Here is a 20460-nt window from a genome sequence, read left to right as displayed (position 1 = left end):
CTAAAGCGAACGATTTGGACCCGACCGGACTACCTTATATATCAAGTATCATGGTTTTCCTTCATAGATAAAAAGCTAGTTCTAGCCAAAACTAGCTATATTGCCAACTCTGCTGGTCCAATCAGCTGTCTCCAGGGCGATAAAAAAAGCCAAAATATATTGTTTATCAGACGTTGAGAGAACGAATTCATTTCCTAGAAAGACCAAAAGTTGCCCGCTTGTCACGAATCGGCGTACAAGCGGAACTGATAGCAGCAGCGCTCCCTCAGTAGAGTAAAGTGGAGCCGCTAGGGGAGGCGAGGCGCGTCGCTGTGGCCCTTCAGTTTTGGATATTCGGTTTCTCGTTAGCAACGCTACGCTGGCACTGGCCAGCCAACGAGCCCAAAGATGTCGACTAATTGGCGTGAACTCTTCCCCACCAAGCTTACCTTTGTGATCTTCCTGCTGTACATGTCCCTCTTCATCGGCCAGGGTATTTAAATGTTTCCCATTATCGAGCTTTGGACCAACGCCCTAATTGGTGATTTCTTGTAGGAATCTTTGTCACAGCATCCCAGGAATCAAACAACTCCTATGGCTACAACACCGTAACGGTGGTACTGCTCACCGAGGTCTTCAAGCTGATTGTCTCCACCTGCCTTTATTGCCGAGAGTGAGTGGGAAATACAGACATCCGTTCGCGTTATCAACTAACCCACATGGTACTTATTCCAACAGCAACAATCTCCGCTCCCTGGTGCGGGATGTGCACAAGGACAGGAACGTGTTGGCCCTGTATATGGTGCCGGCGTTCCTGTACTGCCTGTACAACAACCTGGCTTTCGTCAATCTGGCCACGTTCGACCCCACCACCTACTATCTGCTGTTGCAGCTGCGCGTGGTTGTCACGGGCATTCTATTCCAAATTATCTTCAAGAAGTACCTCTCTCAGCGACAGTGGATCTCCCTCATTCTGCTCACGCTCGGCTGCATGATGAAGCAGATTGACTTCGGGAGCTTCTACAGCGACGCCAACGACGACAGCGAGTCTGCGGCCATCCAGCAACGGAAGCAATCGTCTAACCAAACCGTTATCGACGGTTATCAGGAACAGCAGGTACACGGGAAGAACATGTCCGGCTTTGATTTCAGCCTGAGTGCCGTCTTCATTCTGGCCCAGACCATCTGCTCGTGTCTGGCGGGCGTCTACAACGAGTATCTGCTGAAGGACAAGGGTGCGGATGTGAATATCTTTGTACAGAATGTCTTCATGTACCTGGACTCCATTATCTGCAATGCCGCGATCCTCCTGCTGCGCGGCGAGCTCCTCGATGCGTTCAGTCCCCACAACCTAAGCAGCATCATGAGATTCAGTGTGCTGATCATTATTGTAAACAACGCGGCCATCGGCATAGTGACCAGCTTCTTCCTCAAATACATGAACTCCATTCTGAAGACCTTTGCCAGCGCCCTGGAGCTGCTCTTCACGGCGGTCCTGTGCTACTTCCTATTCTCCATACCCATCTACATGAACACCGCGCTGGCCATAGCGGTGGTCTCCTACGCCATCTACCTGTACACCCAGAGTCCGGTCGTCAACCTGGGCAAGGTGCGCCCGCTGGCCAATTTGAGCGAGGCCACCGCCAAGGCCACGGACAAACGAAAGCTGCTTGACGGTGAGGGGGCCGACTCGGACCTGGATATGGACATTGTGTAGATAGCTAGTCTTAGACGTAAACTTAGAGCTGTAAATAGTTGTGGAAAAGTGCCTGCAAATGTTTTAAACGCAAGACGACTTGACTCTAGGCTTTGTGCAATGGGAGGCGTGTAAATACCAAAACTTTTGCTTTTCTAGTAGTGTTAAGATTCTCAGCGAAACAAATATATATTTTAATCGTAATGTGAATGAAATCAATACAAAGGGGCCTCTACAATGGGCGGCGCTTCTTCAAGAAGCTTGCAAATTGGGCATGTATGTATGTACATGTCATACAACTGTTTGTAACTTTGATCTTAAATCTAAACTTATAGCGGAGTGCTGACAACGTGCCCATCCTCCTGGGTGGGCGCAGTGCGCGTGGTGAGGGCTATTTCCAAGCACTTGTTGTCCATGAAGCGGCGATAGTAGGGGCACTCTTTAAGGTGCTCCTCCATGTCGAGAACGCGGTGTGCGGCGTTGTACTTGCAGATCTTCAGCGGCGGTCCACGGTAGTTCAGCTCACACTTGACGAGGTGCTTCGGCATCCGGAATACCGCAATGCGGTGACTCTCGTTGTAAGGGCAAATTGCGAACTCGGTTTCGGACATTTTTAATGCAGTTTGTAAGGTTTTTCTTTTTGTTATTGGAAAACGTGAAGTAGTCCCGCTATGTTTTAAAACTTCCGTTGAGTGATGAGCGACGGCAGATAACACATATCGATAACACGATATTAGAGATTTGTTACGGAACACTGATTTTGATTTTTTTGTTGGCGCCCAATTATATACTACGTCATTTTTTAAAAAGCTGCAGAGAAAATATTAATGAATTAATCAATAATAAATAATTAAATTTACATGAAAATGTTAACTATGTATCACTAATCTGATCCTTTAGGAAGAACACTGTTTCTATTAAAGTTTGAAAGGTTCCAGTAGAAATATAATTTTTTAGGTGGGATTCTTCGAGGCAATAATAGTGTCACATCGATGGCAATTTTTGGTAGTGTAATTCTAGTATATATGCCTAAGTAGGGCAACTTGTTTAATACATTCAAACATTTGAAAATATATATGAAGTATATAAGCTTTATAAATAGCTCTTATCAGTCCCAACGGAAGTGCGATGCCTCTTCGAAAGTCATCTAACGATTTCGGGAATCAGAAGATCCGAGACATTCAACTTAAGCGGCTGTACACACACTCCCAGTGCCAAGATGTTCTAGTCCGGAACTTATCTCCCTTGGGCACTGGTGACGTGGAGTCTGAGGGATGGAAATGGAACCTTGGAGGAGGATCAAAGTCCGGCGGTCCAAATCCGACACCAAGCGCCACGTCAGTATACCTGTAATGTTGACGTCGTAAATGCAACTAAGGAAAGCTGGACAGATTGGAAGGTCAGCGTGGCAAGATGTCAAGACCACTATAAGGAATGGAGGCCAAGCTGGAAAGTCAACTGCAGGAGGTGGAGTTAAAAATGAAAGACCAACATTTGACCAAGATGGAGGATGGAATAAGCGAAGGCCTTCCTAATTTTTGATGCACAGCCAATATCATTAGCGGTGAGTTCTTCTTCGTTTGGAATGGAGGCTAAATAACCTTCCATCACACGACAGGTGCTTGCAGCAGTAGTCCAATTCTGCTCACTTTCTACAATTCGAAAATATCTGGAACCGATCCGCTTGAAACCCGATGGTACTTTATTCGTAACTCGATCTGTGATTTTATTTATGAAAATGATGGATGCCCAAACCAGCAGATCCCAGATCGGTTCAGAAATAAAGTCCCACCGGATTTCGAGCGGATCGTCTCTAGATACTTTTGAAATGTGAAAAGTGCTCAGAATTGCACTACTTCTACTAACAGCTGTAGTGAGATGGTCGGTTATTTAGCCTCCAATCGAAAAGAAAAAGAATCACAGCTAATCGCAGGCAATTTACCTACTGGTTGGGCATTAACGATCAGCACACTGAGGGCCTTTACGTGTCTGAGGCCTCGGAGAAGGCAGGACCATTTTTAAAGTGGGATATACTCCTTCTTTAAGCACCCCTTTTAAAGCAGATATAATTCCCACTTTACAAATTGTGCTGGCTTGTTTGAGGCCACGGATACGTAGTGGCCCTCAGTATCTTGATCTTTAATGCCCAACCAGTAGGTAACAGAAAGCCTAATGCTTTTCCATAATATTCCAACTTTATGACCATCCTTGTTTTGTTATACCTCCCAGTCTGGAAATAAAACGAAAATTGTAAATAAAATTAACGTTTCCATAATTAAATACCTACATGCGACTTTAATTCATAAATATTAATTTGGGATTTTTCTGGGCTGTGGTCCATAATCTTGTGTGAAGTAACATCAATAAAAATTAAATCGATACAGCTATGATGACCACAGTTACTATTAACCGACCATTAATAAAATAAAACTACTGAAAAGGAAGAAAAAAATTAAATAATAAATTAAATTAAATTAACTGCCATATAAAATATAGTATAAATAACTTTACGTGACAAGATTACGTTATTAATCGCATTACGAGTTAGATTACGTTTATTTAAAATGACCAATCGATTACTATCGATATAAACAAAAACATCGGAAACCATCGCTAAAAATATCGATGATGACATCGTTGTTTATCCAGCACTATGTATTTAATTGTGAAAATTTTTTGTACAGTCCAGTTGTGATTGAGAAAGAAAAGTCAAAAGTTCAACTACTTGTTTTGAGCGTGCAAACACTGAGATTCTGAAGCTAAAATGGCCCGTACCAAGCAAACTGCCCGTAAATCCACCGGAGGCAAGGCGCCCCGCAAGCAGCTGGCCACAAAGGCGGCCCGCAAGTCTGCGCCGTCCACTGGAGGCGTGAAGAAGCCACATCGCTATCGCCCTGGAACCGTGGCCCTCCGCGAGATCCGTCGCTACCAGAAGAGTACCGAGCTGCTGATCCGCAAGCTGCCCTTCCAGCGCCTGGTTCGTGAAATTGCCCAGGACTTCAAGACGGATCTGCGTTTCCAGTCTGCGGCCATCGGAGCCCTGCAGGTATGAGTGCACATTTGGACCCCTCCCCCCCCGACCCCATTTCACGCGGTCATGTAATAATCAATTGTGTCTGCCTTTGGAATTTTCCAGGAGGCCAGCGAGGCGTATCTGGTGGGTTTGTTCGAGGACACCAATCTGTGCGCCATCCATGCCAAGCGCGTTACCATTATGCCCAAGGACATCCAGCTGGCCAGACGCATCCGAGGCGAGCGCGCCTAAATGCCCATGGCCGCCATCTTGGATTGGAAAAGTAGCGGCGGTGGCGGCAGCGGTGGCGGTGGAAAGGGAAGTTGCTGTAACCCACAGCTGTCGTTTGGCGGGCAACAAGGGGAGAAAGAGGAAGCAGCTGCAGCAGCAGTGGCCGCCGCTTAGTTCTAAGTTTGTGTGTCTAAGGTCTCTGTATACTTAACCATAAGTATGGATCAAACTTCTTTCGTTTGTTTCAATAAAATCAAAGTGTTTTTTCTTCATATCTGAAATTACTGTTTTTAATTTTTGCAACTTGAAAAGTAAACAAACCATCGAGGTTGGGGTCATCAAAAAGGTAGAAAATTTTCCATGGTGATGAAATAGACATGTAAATTATTTTAGAATTTTACGTATACATATACGTATATATATATATATATATATATATATTGATTGATGAATCATCAACTTCAGGTTCGATGTTAAGAAAGTCAATCATATTGATGCGTGAAACTAGAAACAAAAAATAAATGGGTTTACAAAAGTACATATATATATTCTTTATCATGATAATATGATATATCTTCATCAGCATCAATAGACGAGTCGATCTAGCCGTGTCCATATATATGTTTTTAAACAAACTAGTTTTAGCGCTGAAAACGGAATGAAACTTTGGAAATAGTCTTTTTTTCTATAGCAGGTAGTATACATACATATATGTACATAGTACAAATACATACATATACATTTGTACATAGTATACATACATACATAAATGTATATATGCTGTATGTATGTAGATACATATGTATATCAGAGCGGGCCTAATCGGACCACCATATCTTATGACTTTCATGGAAATGGTCTCATAAATATTATAACTTTTTTGTTTTTAACTTATTTTCATATACTCCGAGAGATGAGACTTGAAAATATGCAAGATATTGCGAAGACAAAAAAAAATAAATAAGAATGCAATAAAATATAAAAAAAAGTAGTTTTACGAGTTACGATTTGTTTCTGGAGACCAAATGAAATGATTTTTGTATATAATTGCTTTTAATATGCGAATTGAAATCATTTTTGAGTTAAATTCATTGCTAACAAATAAAAAAACAAATTGTATAAATATATATACATATATGTTTATATACTTTATATATTTTTATGTATATGTTTATAATTTTTAAAGATTAAAATATAACATAATATACGACGCCAATCTATCTTGGCAGCTACCTTATAGGTCACAGCCAAAGTGATTTCAGCCTCCAGTCACGATGGGATTGCTGGTGAGCACAGATCAAGTGAAAGTAATTTTAAAAATATATATTTAATCACCATCTCTTATTTCAGTTCCTGGCTATTTTGGCTTCAGCGCTGGCTGCTGTGCTAGGTGGACCTAAGGTAACTTGGTGGACTGTGGACTCCACTCCTTTGTCGCCACCACAGGGCTCCATACCTCAGGGTACTGGAATGCATCAATGGTTCTCTGTATATCCGGAATCTTATGAACCCGATGACCACAGCCGAATAACAACTACTACATCGCCCCAACATCATAAAGGAGGATACGAGATCCTCGACCTAAGGAGCTAGTTTTATTTTAAAAAGAGTTTATTGCCTGTGCTTGGCTTATTCGCTTTCCATTTAAATAATATGCTTTGCTTTGTGTAAAACTCTGCCTTAAACAAAAGCAGTTTTTATTATTTGTTAATACGATTAGCTTAGCGATTTGTGGGATGATGGGGGAACATGGTTTTGGGGCGGAGAGCAGCAAATGCGAGCATTTATTTAAACACTATAGTGTCCAGCATGGCACCCAGGCACTGCACAATATTGTTCTGCATGACCTTGTCCACCTTCTCCTCCAAATGCCGTTTGGGGTCCTGCTTGCCAACGTTCTTGATCGCCAGCTGCTCGGGCGTCATCTTCTCCTCGTCCTCCAGAGACTGCAGAAAGGGGGAACATAATATTAAATGAATAAATAAGCTTGAAATTAATGAATTTAAAACTCACCTTATTGTAGTTCTTGGCCAGGTCGAGCATCTCCGCCACGGTGTCCTCATTAATGGAACAGTGCTCATTGTAGTCGGACAGCGTCAGACCATCCTTCCACGACTTTTTGTGCAGATTGAGGAGCATCTTCTGCTCCAGCTCGTTCTTGCGGTAGTTAATGCTAATCGAGTAGTAGTGGCGGTTGAGACCATGGATCAGCGCCTGCACGGAGGGCTTTTGCAGGTGACCCAGATTGGAGGTGGTCTGTCGCGGCTCCTGGCCCAGCACAAGCATGTTGGGGTTGATAAGCCGGAAGGCATCGATCACCACTTTGCCCTTGACGGACTGAATGGGATCGACGACCACAGCCACGGCACGTTCCGAGAGAGCCTCAAACGATTGTTGCGTGTTGATGTCGACGCCAGACAGCCAGCAGCCGAAGCCCGGATGCGAGTGATACCATCCCACGACCATCTCGGGCCGACCCGTCTGCTTCAGCATGTCCAACATCTTGGCCTGGAAGACGGGATCCACCGCCTCAACGGAGACTCCAGTGCCCGTCTGGGGCATGGCGAACACGTCGATGACCTGCACCGTGTAGTCGTCCACAAACTCGCCCAGCATCAGACCCATCACCTCCATGGGCACGCCCGCGCGGCCGTGCTTCAGCATCTTGAGCAGGGCCAGCGAGGAAATGTAAACCTGCTCGGCGGTGTCCACGACGGGAGCGTCTGTGGGTGGAGCGGCCTGAGGCATGGCGCCGCCAAGACGAAGCAGACGATCCATTTTATGCGGCTGCCGGAGGAAGAAGCATGCGTAAAGACGCAAAGTTAGCTTGAAACACACGTAAAATCTCTGATGATTCGCTTTCCTCACCTCTGGACTTTGTAGATACTCTGTGTTCGGGGTTAATATCGCCTATTTGAAACACTTTTACGTGTAATTTTCGTCGTTTCGTCGAAGGCAGCAACAAAAAACACAAAGCCAGACAAATTTGAGTTTTGCAAAGTGCAAGTAATAGTGTGAGACCGCAGCGGGGCCGACTGAATATACCATAAAATTCTAAGAAAATATACTGAAAAATATACCGAACAAGTAGTTTAATTAGTTTTGGAAAAAGCTTAAAAATTATCAGTATTTAAATGGGTAGCAGATAGCAAAAACATAAAATGTTTAGATTTATTTGTAAAATTGATATCTAAATTCTGTTGTCTCATACCAGAAATACAGATACAAATAATAATTATAAGCTTCCGTCTGAGCGGAAGTGTTTACTCAAAGGGTAACCTGCATAAGCTGGCCACACAGTCGAACCTTTTTGCCTCCTAGTGGTCACACTAATCACTAAGCCCGGACTTTTTGAATAAAATATGTGTACAATTTATAAACTCAATTATTATAAGCTGCAAGTCACATTTTTGCTCTTTATTATTCTTATTAATAATTAAAATAAAAAGTACTCTCTTTTTCTGAGAAAGGTCTATATTCCGTCAAATCTGCATTCCTATAAATTATGAACCGTTGCCAGTTGAATGAGCTGCAGAGGCTAACGTAGAAGACTTTCCGCAAGACCGAACACCGCAAAACTTATAATGCACCTTTCCGCCCATCAAATGCCATGGGAAATGAGGTCGGCCGCCGGCAGCAAGTCTGAAACAATTTGGGCAAGTACAATGCATAGCCAGGCCGGCGCTTTTATTGTGCCAATTAATTGCACAAAACCTTTTTGCCTGAGACCTGTTGCCTTTCACCTCGCATTTAGGCTTGGGGGAACCTTCCCAGGCGCCCCGAAAATTCATTTAAAATGCCATCGCCGGGCGGGCGGCAAAGTCAAAGGTGGTGCGATCCTAAGACACTGCCGCCGGCTCCAGCTGGAGGAGAGCAGACGCTTTTTTGATTGCAACACTCCGGTACTCCACACACTATGTACTCCATTTTCCGTCTCGCTTTGGTAATTGAACAATAGTTTTTCCATCTGCCAGCAGCATTTTCCATTCGCCGCTCGGCTTTTCAGCTTCAGTTGCATTTTGTCGTTCGCCTACGGCACGCGCGCACCTCACAATTGTTGTTCAATAATATATTTTTAATATTTTTACGTCGTTGTGTATGGTGTTGTGTTTAACCCGAGCTGGTGAAGAATTTTCTGCAAATATTTGCCTGCAAATTGCCAGCAAATAGTGCAATTTTCTAAGGTATAAAAACAAATTACAAACGTGTTAATGGTTTTTTGTTGGAAAGGTCGCACAGTTTTACGCTGAGACAGCGCTTTTGCGGTGTCGATTTGTTAGCTCTTATCAAAAGAACGAAATTGTTTTTTGTTGATAAGTGAGAGAGAGCTTTTTTTTTACAGAAGAGGGCAGCAACTAAGCTATAAACGTCATGTTTAATTACTTGGACAGCTGCTTGACTTTTATTTACTTAAGCAACGAGCTCCATTTTTGCCATTGATTAAATATTTTCACATAGGATACGAGTATCTTGACCTTGTCATCGCTTAAATCAATCCCGTTCGAAGATATGCCGTCAATGCACTCTTTACTACTCAATCTGGTAACAAAAAACGTGGCAAAACAAAACACAAGAAAAACATTCAAGTAAATTAAAGTGAAGTGAACGAAATGGGAGAAGAAAACACGTTTGTTCAGCTGTGAAATTGACCTTTTATGGCCTAGCAGCAGCAGCAGCCGCTCAACCCAAACCCCCGAAACTGAGCCGGAGTCTTAAAGTTGTTTTTTTTTTAAGAAATAAGCGGAAATACTTTACAATGATAGTGGCTATAATTGCCACAGGGAAGAAAGAAATAATAAGGGTCATGAGTGAAACAATTATTTAAGTTTCACCCATTTGTTAGGTTTTTTTATGAAGTACAAAATCGTGAAGATTAGGATTTACAAGAAATTAAATGGTTATAATTTGATTATAATTTAGATTTATTAAGGAAAAAGTATTTAAGAAATTAGCAGCTGGGAAAACAATTTTTGTTTAATATATAATTAATTTTCCAAACCTTTTAAAAAATAATTCAGTTCCCTACAGCTCATTCAAATAATTCTATATTATATATTAATAAATATGTAATTAATAAACCTTTTTAAAAACCCTTACACGTAAAAATTCCCACCGCTTTGACCATCCCAAAAGCCTTGTTAAATTTTCCACCACCGATATCACATTTAATTGCTGATATCGCCGCAAAAATTTCAACAGAAACCTTTCGTCAGCTTGTTCTCCATAAAAAAAATTAACCAAACATGAGTGCTTTTATCTCATCTAACCCGAAGACCTTTAAGCTCCGGTTGGTTGGTGTAACTAGAACGCCAAAGGTACATCCAAAAACCGCAAGCGAAAAAGATCTCAAACACACAAATTTCGTAATTAGCTTCAGCCAGCAAAAAAAAAAAAAACCTGAGAGTTGCATGACTGGGAAACTGATTTAATTTCACTTTTCATTTTGGATTTGCCCAGAAAATCAGCGGGAACAGGAGAAGGGGGGAGCTTGGGGCAGCAATTATTAATGGCGGATTGAAGAAAGTTTTAATTATCCAACCAGCGTTTAAGATAATGAAGTCGTTTATGTGAAGCATTCAATTATAAAATTGCTCACATTTTGAAAGTGCAGCCAATAATGATTCAAAATTGATTTTAGCTCAATTTGCATTCAGCTTATTTTCTTGCTAATATTTCTGCAATTTGATTTTCCGATTAGCCAAGGAAAAATAAAGTAGATTTTAAAGGCTCCTTTTAATTTTTAAATAAAGAAAAGGATAAATAGAATTTTGAAACAAACTATTTACTTTTCAAATATTGGAAAGAGTTACTACAAACACCGATGTTTTCCATATTGACACCCGAGAATTTTCACTTTAATATCGGTATTAAAAAAATACATTTTTATCAATTCAATTTTTCATGTTTTCCAAATCCGACATGTGTTGCTCATTTTTGTCCTCTGTCCTAGAGATGACGACGTCACTGCCGCGGGAGACGTCATCGCTGGCAATGGAGCAGGGGCCGAAGGAGCAACCTAAGGAATCAGAGGAGGACACCACCGCCCACACGGCATCCACAACGCCCACTCGTATTCCACATCCGGCCCATTTCCAGCGTTCCGCCTCTCTGCGTCTGCGCGTGAATCAAGCAGAGCTTGGACCACGAACTGAGCAGTGTCCAGGCCCAGCCGGCGGAGGAGACGGATTCAGTTCGCGCGCAAAGCTCTCGACGATCAAATCGGTTCTATTGAAGCGCAGCTGGAGCAATTTAGGCCACAAAACGGAGCAGGAACCGGAAGCAGGAGCAGATCCACAGGCGGGACATGCACTATGCACCGCCACCCAGTGTCTGTCCCTAGCTGAGAGGCCACAAGCGGATGTCCTGCAAGGGGCCAACAACGACACCATGGCGGGCAACAGCAAGCCACGCAATCTGGTAAGTTTTTTGAGGTGTTTGCTGTATTGATTTTCACTTGCCGTTGCTGACCTATGTAACTCGAATGAGAACCAACCGCCCTCGCACTTCTAGGGGTAAGAGGTTACGACGCGGGAATGGTGGCTTATGGGGGGGTCGGAGCACGCACTTGTAGTTGAAAGTACAAAATGTACTAGAAATATATATTACGAAACCGCTTTGGGGAAGTGATGTAGGTGTCTTTTTCCGGGAATTTGATGTCCTCCAACCCAACAACTCCCCATAGTGATGTCCTTCCTTTGTTTAAGTTTTGGTTGTGTGCTATTTGTTTACTTCTGGGTATAAGTATAATTTTAGTTGTTTCAGTTTATAATCAGGAACTTTTTACTGCTGTTAATCCCTGTTTACTTCGAAGTTAAAGATACTCTAATTTAATAATAATTACCAAAAAAAGTTTAAGAGATAAAGCCTTCCATAGAAAAATAAATTAGCTTCAAATCGATAATACGAAATCAGAAATTTAAATTAAGTAACTGTATATATTTAAAATATGTTGTAGTAAAATAGTAGTACATCTGATAGGGTTAGTAATCTAGAAACTGACTAACTGAGGAAGGTCTTTCTTGAACAAAACAACTTGACTCAAGTGTTTATTACAATGTCTGAGGTTTAATGATTTACAAATAATTAAAAAATTTATATGGAAGGGAGATTCCTAAGTCTGCTTTTATGACTAATTAATATCCATAAGATATCACTAGAAACAAAAATTATATCCTAAGGGAGTTAAACTTTAAAACTCCCTTGTTTTAAAAAGTAGTATGAGTTAGTAGTTTAAAAAGGTCTTTACTAATTTTAAAACAACCTTTTTACAAACGACTTATTGATTTAAAAATGTTGGATTTCTATTAATACTGATTTCTATAAGCCTTTGTATTTCTGTCTTAGCCATAAGTAGTTGGAAATTTAAAACAAAAAATTAATTTTGCATAAAACCCCCTTTTTTTTTTTAGTTAAAATGCCAAGTCAGAGTATTATAGCTTTTGATATTATCGATTCAAGTTTCCGGAAATATAATTACCCCGCCAATAAATGATTCAGATGGCTCTTGTCATCTTGTCACTTGCGCTTTTATCGCTGCCGTGATGACACGCAGCTTAGTAGCGATCATTTAACCAGATATATTACATGCATATTCTGCACTGTACATACAAAGGGAACAAAAATATAAACCCAAAGCTGAGTTTGCATAATGCTCGGGGGGCAGAAAGAAGGAAATAAAGAAGGAAAGGCAGCGACAAACACAGCTTACACACACGCTTCACCTTCTCGGCCTCCGCCTCCCCCCTGGGTTAGTCCCATCCCCCTTGGTGGCAGCTGTTCCGTTTCCACTTCCGCTTGTTCCGTTTGCCAAATCGTACCTAGGAAACAGCTGATTCTCGGTTTGTTTGGGTTTTCTTCTTCCCTTTTTGGGCCACTTCGCGGGGGAGGAAGAGAGGCGAGAGTGCAGGCAAGTGCGCAGCTTTTCTCCACCTCCCACTTACACTCCCCCTTTTGAGCTGCTGCTTCCCAGGGTTGTTGTTGGCGCTTCTTTTTTCGTATCTTCTTCGTCTCTTTTCTTTTGCTCTTTCTCTTTCCCTGGGTTTTTGTTTTTTGTTTTTTGCTTCTTGGCCCAAGTGATTTGCGTTTCAGTTGATTTTTTATACTGGCCGCGTGCACAAGACCCGCGCTTTGAGCTCTCTGATATTGTTTAAAGTTTAAACTTTTAGGCCTAAACCATAAACCAGGTTGCACCGAGTGAAGCGTGCATTGTGTTTTTATTGCTCTGCTTTTTTGTTAGCTCTTTCCGCCGAAATTCCAAGTACATACCAAGTACTAAGCACGGTGTAAGCGTCTATAATTAAAGACACAACTCTGTTGGGGCCATGGCTCATAAATGGTAATTACGCGGCTTGCTCGTCTTATATATTTTTAGACATTATTAAAACCGCAGTTCGTTGGCCCTTATGGATTATTAATTCATAATTGTTATTGATTTTTAACGCAAGATGTTCTAGTTATGTGGGAAAAACATATTTACAAAGCCAGGTGTGGTAACTGTATTTATTATGCTGACAACTATGGACTTGATTTATTTTAAATATTAAAAGTTCCTTAAAATAAATCCATACTTAAGCTTTTAAAAAACCAGTTTCCACTAAATTTCTTTGAACAACAAGAATTTCGAGCTTTCTAAAAAGTTTTGTGGTATAAAATTTCACTTACTGCAATTAGGGATGATTTATACCGTTTTATAAAGAGAGATTAAAAGGCAAGAGATATGAGTATTTTAATAAATCTTTACACAGTAAAATATTAAATATATTTCTGAATAATTTTGTTTTTAATTCTTAAAAAAAACTTGAGCTACCCTTAAGCCCTTATTGAATTTTAACTCCCCTGAAAACTTTTACAATTAAAAGGTTTTTAAAAATCCATTACTGTGCCATTGTTTCTCTTACTCCTCCTTATATGCGACCCTGAAAAGTATGCCAATGTTTTTCGTGTCCTTTTTTGTGGCCAAAAAAAAAAAACTTGGTTGGAAATACTATATTCATATAGTATCTGCAGCGAGAAGTGATTGTCAACACGTGACCAGAACAGTGGGACTTGGCCAAGTGCCAAATGGGCTGAATTGGCCATTACGTGAGTTTTGGTGCGATGTTGCTTCTTAGCTCACCTGCCCACCTCAGCTCTTCCCATCCATTCAGAATCAAAGTCATTGATTTTTCTTAGTCAGCAGCTTAATTGATGGCACCTGAGAGCCCGGTTAGATGCTCGGGACGTGACTGTGGCCTGGCTTTAAGTCGCTGAACTTAAGTACACAGAATGCAAGTGCGTAACGTAACGTGGCCAAGAGGCTCGTTATAGCCCCAGAGATAGTGTCTGGCCCTACAAGTCAGGTTTTTGTTTAGCCATTGTGTGGCCGTGCGTAAACAGTTTCTGTGCCGCTGTGAATTATTCCCCAGAACTTGGGCAATTAAATAGAGCAAGAAACTCATTACAGATTATGAAACATTCATGCCAAGAAGCCCAGAAGAGAGCTTCCCTGTCAGGGAAGGGAATGCGAGCGGCAGTTAAACAGATTTGCCAGAAACCAATCGCTGACGGTTTCAGTCAACCAGTTGGCCAACAGAAAAAGGGGTAACAAGTGGGCCAGTGGTCAGTCCTAAATCACTTCCACATCGGGGACAACAAAAGAATCAATGCAGTGACAGTCAATGAACTCCTAGTCGATGCTGTCACATATTTACTTAATGGGCTTTACTACTTAGTTAACTGTGATTAAATTGGCTGATTGGATTCATTAACTAGTCTGTGTAATTAAATAATTGTGTCTATGAGCAAGTATAATGTAGATTTTATATGTAAGTAGCTTATTTTAAATGGTAAAAGTCCGTTTTATCTGGTTTTAAAAGCGTGGATTATATTACTTAAGTTAAGTTAGGAAAGTCCGTTAGTTCGTTCTGTCTTTAAAGAATCATTGTCTGTAATAGTACCAGTTGTAAGCTTCTGCTTTTTGAAAACTTGGAAGAAACTGATGCTGAAATCTTCTACAATGTTTTTTGGCTTTAACCATTCCATAGATATATTTGCTTTGTGATCGCAACTGGAGTGTTGAACAATTCTAACTTTTCGTTTTCAATCAAATTAATTTTTTGAGTTTCCTAAATTTTTGAGTTACATATAGATATGTACAATGTATACCATAGAGGCAATGGCAAGTCAATATTTTAATAATTTAAAGACAAAGACTTATGATTAAAGGCTTAAAAACTTTAACAATACATTAAGAATAAATTGACCAAATATACAGAGTAACAGGGCCTTTTTTCTATAATAATAGTAGTTTTTAATAGCTCCTAAAACTAACTTTAATAATCTATGCAGCTCCAGTTTGTTTTCTGCAAATATTATCTTCAATTTTCTACTAAAATAAGTCAGAGAAATTTATAGATTTTGATGTAGTTTTCCCCAAGTTAATGATTTAATCGAGTCTGCCGCGTTTTCAACTGCTGCCCAGCGGCTAACTGGCTAACTGGCTAAATACGAAATGCTAAATGCTAAATGCCAACTTAGAGCCAGACTAACGAGCGGTTAATTGACCACAAAAATGCCTGGGAGTTTAGGGGGGAATTTAGAGAGCAATGAAAGTAAGCAAAGCGAATGCGAACCGAACAATGTTTTGCTAAAAAAAAAAATGTATGGCAACAAATTGCTTTTCCAGGGGCGTTGCAAATTCGAATTGGTTTACCCTGCATTTCACGCCGATACTTTTTGCCTTTTTATCTCTTGTTGTTGCAAAAAAAAAAAAAACAGTAAAAAAAATCCACAAAAATCCATGCACGACTGGGCAGCGGCCACGCAACGAAATTAGAAAATACAAGAAACAAGAGTGTAAAAAAAAGATTAAGCGATTGAGGGGCAGCCACCACATCGGCGAGAGATAGTCAGCTAGTTAGATAGCTAATCTCCAGTCTTCGATTCATCTTCCAGTCTCTCAAGTTGAACGGCGGCGGCAGTGACATCAGCGGCGGCGACAGCAAGGAGCCTCCTCCTACCACAGCCAGGACTCCCAGGACGCAACAGACTCCCCTGCAGGGCAAGCTACAACCGGAGACGCCGCCACACACCTGCATTCGTCAGGGGAATTGCGTCAAGGCCGCCGGGAAGCATCTGTCCACGCTGCACGAGTCCAAGGTTTCACCCAAGACTCCGCCAGTCACACCGGATTCGCCCAGCACGTACTTGGACGATGATCTAGACTCGATGTACTCGTTTGCCACCACCACCTCGGGACGCTCGACGATGTCCTGCGAGCACCCCTATGTGGCCAGGTAGGTGGATAAATAATAAATTAAATGGGATGCAAATTTAAATATATTATTCTTCGCCAGAAACGGCACCACCTTTAGTGGACGCAAAATGAAGTATGTGGTGCATTGCTCCAACTATGCCGGCCAGGTGGGACCCGACTATCTAACGCCCACGCAGCGGGCTCAGCGTCAAATACGGCGTCTCAAGGAACTGCTAACCATTGCTCGCCAGGATCTCGAGCAGAAAGACACGGAAATTCTACGTCTAACGCGGGAAGTGGTGGAGCTGCGACTGTTCAAGGCATCGCTGAGTTCGCCAGAGGAACGTTCCGCCTCCTCGGATGCAGTAACTGTGCGGGAGGCGGAGCTGAAGACCTCGCAGGATGTCTCGCCCATCGTGGACATGGTGGACGAGGGCAATGCCAAGGGCAGTCCCCGGCACCTCATTCGCCAGCAGCATAATCACTCCCTGCAGCACCAACAGCTGCAGGCCATGCAGATGTCGGCCGAGATGCAGAGCTCGTATGCGGACTCTGGCCACTTTGAGGATCTCACCATGTCCTCGGTACACTCAAAGGACTCGCAGACGCAGAGCGAGGCCTGCGGATCAGCCACGCCAGATGGCGAGCCGGATGTGGGGGCCTGTGCCGGTGGTGATGGCGATGCGGCCAGCAACCTGGAAAACTACGAACTGCAGCGGCAGGAGCTGATCCGAATGTACGAGCACCGGATCGAGGAGCTCATCCGCAGCCAGGACAGCGCCACCAGCGATCTAAAGCGTTCCCACAACGACAAGGTGGAGGCGCTGCTTCAGAAGCTAGCGGAATGCAACACCCGTTACTCGGACATGGTGCCGGACTACGAGCAGGCCAAGCAACGTATCCGGGAGCTGGAGAAGCAGCTGGAGGACCTGCAGCGAAAGCTAATCGAGCACGAGGAGAAGCAGAACAAGATGTACCTGCACATGTACCAGCAGGGACAGGAGGCGGAGCGCATTTCCAGAGCGGATCAGGTGGGGAAATTCGTTATACAAGCACTAGGTCAGCTTTTAGAAAAGGTTCTGCCGAGGGATATTACTAATAGGAGCGATCTGGGAATATTTTGATTTCTCATTTATTTATTTAACAAGCAAGAACACCTCTTAATCAGGAAAGATAAAGGTGACGATGGCACCATCGATGTCATCGTCACTTTTATTTTACATATTTAAGAGAGTTATAAAACTCACCTGGTACAAATGAAAAACAACGGTTTTGCAAAGGGATTTGTTTTGTAATAAAAATATTTAACATTTTGTTTTGCGATTTTAAAGTTAATTTCATGTCATAATATCATAAATACAATACATCATAAAACCCTCCTCCTCTTTTTTCGAGAATTTGTAACCACCTTCATCACTATTTTATTTTTAAAGGATATCAACGGAACATTTTGAATATTTATCAAGGTCGAAACAATATAAATTTATATTCTGTAATTCTACAACTTTGCCTTAATTCTAAAAATGTAAATATATAATGGATTATAATGTTTTTCAGGCATTGGAATTGGCCCAGCGTCAGCCGGAGAGCAAGGTGTCAATCAATGAGCTACTCCATCAGCTGCAGAGCACGCAGGACGAGTTGGAGAACATACGCGTAAGATTCTTCAATATATTCCTCATCCTATTTTCGGTTTTGTTTTGTGTGTTGCATTTTGTTGCATCGTGAGAGGCTGCATATCATCTCAGCTCAGCTCGACACCGTCACGTCACAAGAACAGCAACAGCAACAGCCACAAGAACAACAACACAGCTCGACATGAGATAAATACTACGACACGCATTCGCTTCACCTAGCTCTCTCCATTATGTGCTTGTGGGCGTGGCACTTCAATTGGGCTGACTTTGCCTGGCTGGAAAAGCGGCACTTAATTGAAATGCCCGCCAAGCCACATTTTCGTTTGATTTCGTTCCTAGATCTTAAGACCATTTTGCATACTTAATTTTTAGCAAGAACACCCATTCAAAACATACATTAAATGCAACGTTTACTTTCAATTAGTTTCGATTTGTTTCATTTCCGTTTCCGTTTTCGTTCCATTTCGTTGCATTGCGAGTTCGAGTAGCCTTAAGTACAGTCACGTAGTGCGGAGTGCGGAGAGCAAGCAATGCAAGCAGTGCATGATAATAACCAAAAGTACAGTTGACTCATAACTCCTCGTATTTTAATTCAAAACCGTTCCAATTGCATGCTGGATTTAAACCTTAGCTCTGTTTCTACGTCTCTATTTTCTTTTGGTTATGTTTTTATTTTCAATACCGAAAAAAAAGCAAAAACAAATCTTTCTAAATTTAAATATTTCTGTCGTAAAAAAACAAAAAACCAAACTATTTTTGTAGGCATCAGAGTGCAGAATGAGAGAGTGCGGCAGTAATAATGCTCTCCTTACTGCAAAAGAGGCGATTTCTTTGTGGGTACTTGGCGCGCGTAAGGTTTGTAATATCCCTAATAACAAAAACTCCCCTCAACTAACTTTTGATTTATTAGTGCAAAATTACAACAACAAAAAATCAATAAAAAAACCAGCAAAATCTTTAGTTGCATTTTATGATTTGATCACGCACATTGGCTATATCGAACATTGGGTTTTACCATCCAAAAATCCCACCCCATAACTCTCACCTCTCACCTTCTCGAGAATAAACAGCATTTTCATCTGCATTCGCGCTCATGGGAAAGGGTAAGGTTATTGGGTGCTTAAACAAACTGACTATTCTTCTGAACATTTTAAATATTTTTCCATGAGTTATTTCTTTTGTAAGTACTTGTTGTTTCCAAACAAAACTGTTTTTGTAGAGGTAACAACTAGAGGTATGTTTAAAAAAAAACATCATTAAACACTACACCAGGCTAGACGTGACATAAAAGCTGCTAACTATAATCTCAAACTAAGATCCATTTAGCATGTGGTTCATCTCCAAGTTCTCCAATAACTCCAACTTAAGCCCAACAGATACCATATAACCATATAACCCAAAAATTATTCAGTGTTACATACCATAACCTAAATGTTCATATGGCAAAGGCACCACCAAAAATAAGATTACAGCGTACCTTTTGTAAATACATTTTATTTCTACGACTAACAACCACCACACTCCTGTGATTACAAGTTCGAACTAATTCTAATTCTAATTCTTCTCTGCACTGTCTTCTTTTTTCCGAACTAACCCACGCGATTTATGTATGTATCGAAAAACCATAAAAATCTAGACCATATATCGTCGCCTGATGGAGGCCCAGAAGAATCGCACCCACGTCGATCCGGAGGTGACGCTGCAATTCCTGAAGAGCGCCATCTTCTACTTCCTCACGGACAAGGAGAACTCACAGGGTCATCTGCAGGCCATCGAGAGCATCCTGGAGTTCACCGATGCCGAGAAGCAGAAGATCAGCGCCGCCCGCACGCCAAAGTGAGAGAGCGGTCTCCGTTCATCGTTAACCATTGCGTATACTTATTATTACCACTTAGATTGCACGCGAAAGTTGGCAAGTCGATGTCTAAGATTTTGGTTCGTGCTAAAGTCCATTGTTTAGATTATCTTACTTATCTCAAAGCTACATGGCGAGTTTAATTTGCAATTTTATTTGGTTACCGGAATAATTTTGTTTAAATTATGGCGTACTCTTACTATTTCCTTCCTTTTTTTTGGCAACGAAATGTGTGTATAAATTTTCCTATAAGTTTAATTACGATTACGATGCATATAGTTTCGGTGTAAGGCTTAAGGCATACTAGTACGTCCTTTACAATGAAAAAAAAAAAACCTTAAGAGTTCTAAGAGAAATACAATTTTACAAAGTCTACGTAGTTTTTGTAGATTTAGCTAATCAATGTGAGAATAAAAACACCATATAGTTTTGGTCGTTTCAGCGGAGTTTTAATGGCAAATAAATGCAACAATAACCGGAAATTATGTGTTTTATTGACTGAAAGTGGGTTTTTGGCTTAAATACGAAAGAAATGGTAAATAAAACTTTAATTTTAAAATTAAATTAGCATTTTTTATTTACTTTTTATTTATTAGGTAGTAACACAATTATTTGATATTTTTGTTAGACGCCAAAAGCTATTTCAAAATTATTAAATTTTCAATGGAAAATTTTATGGAAAATTAATGGTAAGTAAAAGATAAATCACTATAGCGCATTTTCGATTTATTAAAAATTTATAAGATAGTACTCTAATGCTAAATTTAGTAACTATAAAATATTATCTTAAAAATCAATTTCAAGTACATTTGTAAT

The 20460-nt window shown here is 41.2% G+C and overlaps 5 protein-coding genes across 11 annotated transcripts; 3 read left to right on the top strand and 2 right to left on the bottom strand.

The window, feature by feature from the left end:
• The first annotated feature begins 116 nt into the window (after positions 1-116).
• Positions 117-1879, top strand: senju (UDP-galactose transporter senju). The gene is made up of 3 exons (XM_017183084.3): positions 117-472; positions 535-652; positions 718-1879. The coding sequence occupies exons 1-3, from the start codon at positions 388-390 to the stop codon at positions 1694-1696; spliced, it is 1182 nt and encodes a 393-aa protein (XP_017038573.1). The 5' UTR covers positions 117-387; the 3' UTR covers positions 1697-1879.
• LOC108086227 (gametocyte-specific factor 1-like) lies at positions 1840-2376 on the bottom strand. The gene has a single exon (XM_017183095.3). It carries the CDS (start codon positions 2284-2286, stop codon positions 2005-2007), a length of 282 nt encoding a protein of 93 aa, XP_017038584.1. The 5' UTR covers positions 2287-2376; the 3' UTR covers positions 1840-2004.
• A 1964-nt stretch (positions 2377-4340) lies between these two features.
• His3.3A (Histone H3.3A) lies at positions 4341-5200 on the top strand. Its single transcript, XM_017183111.3, has 2 exons — positions 4341-4721; positions 4812-5200. Exons 1-2 carry the CDS (start codon positions 4440-4442, stop codon positions 4938-4940), a joined length of 411 nt encoding a protein of 136 aa, XP_017038600.1. The 5' UTR covers positions 4341-4439; the 3' UTR covers positions 4941-5200.
• Positions 5201-6576: 1376 nt separating this feature from the next.
• Rpn11 (regulatory particle non-ATPase 11) lies at positions 6577-7954 on the bottom strand. The gene is made up of 3 exons (XM_017183110.2): positions 7788-7954; positions 6933-7706; positions 6577-6865 (listed from the first exon to the last, which is right to left on the bottom strand). The coding sequence occupies exons 2-3, from the start codon at positions 7695-7697 to the stop codon at positions 6704-6706; spliced, it is 927 nt and encodes a 308-aa protein (XP_017038599.1). The 5' UTR covers positions 7698-7706; positions 7788-7954; the 3' UTR covers positions 6577-6703.
• Positions 7955-8945: 991 nt separating this feature from the next.
• Positions 8946-20019, top strand: qtc (quick-to-court). 7 transcript variants are annotated; one of them, XM_017183107.3, is made up of 8 exons: positions 8946-9103; positions 10870-11336; positions 15852-16192; positions 16253-17183; positions 17710-17808; positions 18552-18644; positions 19426-19625; positions 19685-20019. In XM_017183107.3, the coding sequence occupies exons 2-8, from the start codon at positions 10872-10874 to the stop codon at positions 19785-19787; spliced, it is 2232 nt and encodes a 743-aa protein (XP_017038596.1). In that variant the 5' UTR covers positions 8946-9103; positions 10870-10871; the 3' UTR covers positions 19788-20019. The 7 variants fall into 7 exon arrangements, with proteins under 7 accessions (XP_017038596.1, XP_041631815.2, XP_017038595.1 ...); XM_041775881.2 differs by lacking the exon at positions 8946-9103 and adding an exon at positions 10724-10783; XM_017183106.3 differs by lacking the exon at positions 8946-9103 and having other exon boundaries at positions 10807-11336.
• Positions 20020-20460: the final 441 nt, after the last annotated feature.

Source organism: Drosophila kikkawai, chromosome 2L (genome assembly GCF_030179895.1).
Source record: "Drosophila kikkawai strain 14028-0561.14 chromosome 2L, DkikHiC1v2, whole genome shotgun sequence".
Lineage (NCBI taxonomy): Eukaryota > Metazoa > Arthropoda > Insecta > Diptera > Drosophilidae > Drosophila > Drosophila kikkawai.
This window is presented reverse-complemented; position numbering and strand designations above follow the sequence as displayed.